Source organism: Apium graveolens, chromosome 10, assembly GCF_009905375.1.
Source record: "Apium graveolens cultivar Ventura chromosome 10, ASM990537v1, whole genome shotgun sequence".
In the NCBI taxonomy this organism is placed as follows: Eukaryota; Viridiplantae; Streptophyta; class Magnoliopsida; order Apiales; family Apiaceae; genus Apium; species Apium graveolens.
Genome location: NC_133656.1, coordinates 220,179,183 through 220,183,285, shown reverse-complemented (window position 1 = coordinate 220,183,285; position 4,103 = coordinate 220,179,183). Strand labels below are relative to the sequence as shown.

Genomic DNA, 4,103 nt, shown 5'->3' with positions numbered 1-4,103 from the left:
TCCAGATTACTTAATATTAATATTATAAAATATATTCAGAGTATGATTAAAATAATCCTTACTCAATATATTTTATATTAATAATTAAATAATCAATATAAATAATTAAACTTGTAATAGAAAAGAAAAATTATACGAGTTCCCACAAGCACTAGGCCACACAAGTATTCCACTTATTCTAGTAGTTGTAAACAAAACTAACACAAGATGCTATATAAACTCAATATCTTTCTTTTACAATATCAATGTGGGACAAAATCCCCATAACCCATTTCAAACAAGCAACTTTGTCGCAATATATTCATGGATTCCACTAAGAAAATGTCTTAGATCCAAATATGAAAGTTGAAGTCCTCATGTCAAGGAACAACCTCCAAGTGTTAGTTTCCGGAAATCATATCAAGAACATATATAAAATATGCCTCAAACTTTCCATTTTCTAACAGAGAATGGCCCTTTCCAGGATCTTATATTATTTTAACATATGGGACAAAGTAATGGGGTCTGCATTTGGAACCTACTCGGCAACTGTTAATTTACTGAATGATTGGAAAAGAGCATTGATGGAAAGACAAAGAGGAAATGTGGCTCAGTTTGCATGTATGCGACACTGATCTCCACCTCCACATGGCTGGTATTGAAAGTAAATGTAGATGCTGCAACATTTGAGGGGATTGGAAGCGTGGGAGTTGGTAGTAATCTTAGAAACAAAGCAGGTGCTTTCATTCGAACTCGTAGTAAAAGAATTTCAATAAGTATGCAGACCAGAGAGGCAGAGACGATAGCGCTAAAAGAAGCATTAACATGGATAAAGAAGCTAGGAATCAAGAAGTGTATATTTGAGACAGACTCCAAATTGCTTGTAGATGCTTGTGAGGGAGTGCAGGGAAGGTCATTTTTTCACACAATCGTATTGAATTGTGTTCAATTATTTAAGCACTTTGAGGAAGTGCCAGTGCAATTTGTGTATGAGTATGCGGATGTAGCAGCTCATACATTAGTTAGAGCGACTCTTTTTATGTCAGGAGTAGATTCATATCGTTCTGGGGCTTATTTTGGATATATTGATTACTGATTTGATTCAATGAAAGCAATAACGTTTTATTAAAAAAAAGGTATAATTGCTTACAATAAATCATTTGCGATTTGTAAGCTGGTTTGGTTTTCTCTCTTGTTATTATTCTGTGAAGTTGGTAAGATATATGTAGCCAACAACGATACCAAAATCAAATGTATTTTTGACATAAAATTTGGGGTCACGATTTATTTGGTGTAATATTTACAAGTAATTTTAGTTGATATTACACTAAAATTTACAATATCACTGTATAATAGTGCTGAATTAGAGTTGCTCTCAAGGGCTGAGCTGAAAATCGATTGCAACCGAAACCGAACCAAAACCGGGAAAACCATATTAAATCGATCTAAAACCGAAACTGAAAAATATAAAACCGAAACGATTTAAATGGCTCGGTTATGATTCTACCTTCCAATCGAACCAATAAAAATTGAACCGAACCGATCCGGTTACTAATATTAATAATTAAATATAATGTTTTACATATATAATTTATATATGATTTATAAATTTTTAAAAATTTATTTGCGACATTAAGTGACATTACGATGTTACTTTTATTAGGACTAAAAAAAGGCAGAACCATTCAACACATTTATCTGATTTCGACGAAAATTAATTTATCCCTCACCGTGTAATTTACGACAGTGGCATCATAGATACAAAATAAAAAAAATCTCTGCCACATTATATATATAAAATTTATAAGAACATAAAAATACAATAAATGTACTTAATTTTTGATAAGTGCGGCTCTTTGGTCTTCCTGCAGCTTATCTCTTTTGCCAAGAAGAGATGTAAGCATATGGTTTACTGGTTTCCCGGCACTGTTTCATTATTCTAATTTGGACCAGCTTCTTTGCACCAATTAACTAGTAGATGTAATAAATTTTGTACTAAGTCGCAGTTTACCAAACAATAAGTATAATTACAGGTTGGTTTTTTGGCTCAATTAAGTTGATTTTACGGAAGATTACCATGTTTTTATTGTCTCTGTTTTATATTATTTTTTATTTTATATATTTCGGTGTTGTAATCGAAACCGAGCCGATAATAATCGAACCAGAATTTTTGAATCGAAATCAAATCCGAACTGGCGGTTGCAATTTCCGATTATAAAAATAGAAAAAATATATTTGTGGTTTTGGTTTTATTCCGAAACTGAATCGAACCGGCCCACGCTCTCCCCTGACAGCTTAGACATTTAACTTTAAGAGAATAAGTATAACTTTAAGAAAATGGAAATAAAAAAACTAAATGTATAAATATAAAAAAAGTTGAATAAAACTAACTAAAAATATATTAATAATATTATTTTAATATTTCATAAGTAAACATGCATTTTAAATTGGAAATGTATCAATTATGAGTTATATAATTAAAATATAAAATATATTTAGATATCAAATACACTAAAATATTTGTGAAAGTATAAAAAACATGCAAAAAATATTAAAATTCAGTAGAGTTACTAATTTTTAGTTAGAAGTCATAAAAATAATCTTAATATAAATGAACAAACTCACATGTAATTAATTATATTTGATATAAAATCGAGAATGGGATTAAGTTTGATGTTGTAGATTCCTCCCTCATTTGAGTCCAAGAGATTAATTGAGGAACATTTTATTATTCATCGGGTTTACCTTAGTGTTGTTAAAATAATATAAGATCCTGGAAATGGCCATTCTCTAACACCTTGAGGTTTTAAAGTAACTGGTTCCTTAACATGGTATCAGAGCCTAGACTGACAGAGGACTCAGGTTCGATCCCTGCCACCACACATTGAGGTTATAAGAGTGAATTTGTAAATTTTACTTACATCTGGTTTAATCAGGTCATTTTATTGTTAATCATATATTCATGTTTTGAAGTTATTAGATGGCTTGAAATTGGAAGATGAAGATCTTACCATCTACAAAGAACAACAATCCGGATAACAATCCAACCATCCATCTTGGGGTTTAAAACACAAGGCTCGTGCAAAAATGAAGTTGCTAAAAAAACATTATTATCAATAGAAAGGATGCTTGTACTTGTATGTTTACCTAATGGATGTTTTTACTTGGTCACTTGAATCTTTATATTTTACCAGAAAACTAGGCATTTGCGGGAGAAGCATCTCACCAAAATGAGAAGCAACAAAAAAGAAATTACAGGAGTTCTAAGCATCAAGCTATAAACTGTTTGACGATTCCTAAAATTTTATTTCTTGAATTTTTAACCTTTGAGATTCCTAAATGTAGTTAGATCTGAATAATGTAGAATTATGAGTATAAGAGAACTCGATGCTAAATGAATTGTAAACGATAATACTGTAGTACAGTTCAGTAGATAGTTTCCATTTTTCGGCAATGACCCTAAGAAAGGAGGAATACACCTTGGTGTGATTGATCATGGATCCACGTGGATCGAAATTGTATTAAGGCCATATATATTTATTCAAATATAGTGTTAATTTATTATTCTAATATTAGAAATGTTTGTGTCGGATTTTTGCTCGACAAGAAGAGAAGGTTCTTTACTGACAGAAGGTTACTCAAGCTAACAGGCGGAAGCAGCAAGACAAACAAACAAGTAGAACCCCAGGACAAAACTAAGTCAAATAAAAACGATGATAATTAGGATGGTGGTTAAATAAAATCCCTATTCTACATCAATGTTATTGACAAGTGGTAGAGAAATAGCAATGGTTGAAGAAAGATGAGAGTATATATATCAAGAAAAAGATCCATACATAGAGGACAATAGATATAACACAATACATAACACATCATCTTCTCCACATAAAAAACTCTCTTCACACTCATCCAATATACCGTCTATACACAGAAAGATTAGCAACCAGAAAATGACTATAATCAGGTATAAATGAATGCCCAGGTGAAGGAAAAGAGAAAGGCTAAGTGATCAGCAATACGCATTTCATCTGTACCATAAAATTCTCCATGCACTCATCCATAAAACACACTCGAAGATGGCACTTTCAATGATAGAGCTTTGTACTTCATTTTCTTATCATATC

At 31.5% G+C, this 4,103-nt stretch overlaps 1 protein-coding gene across 1 annotated transcript; it reads left to right on the top strand.

The window, feature by feature from the left end:
- The first annotated feature begins 598 nt into the window (after positions 1-598).
- Positions 599-1,075, top strand: LOC141691846 (uncharacterized). The gene has a single exon (XM_074496598.1). It carries the CDS (start codon positions 599-601, stop codon positions 1,073-1,075), a length of 477 nt encoding a protein of 158 aa, XP_074352699.1.
- Positions 1,076-4,103: the final 3,028 nt, after the last annotated feature.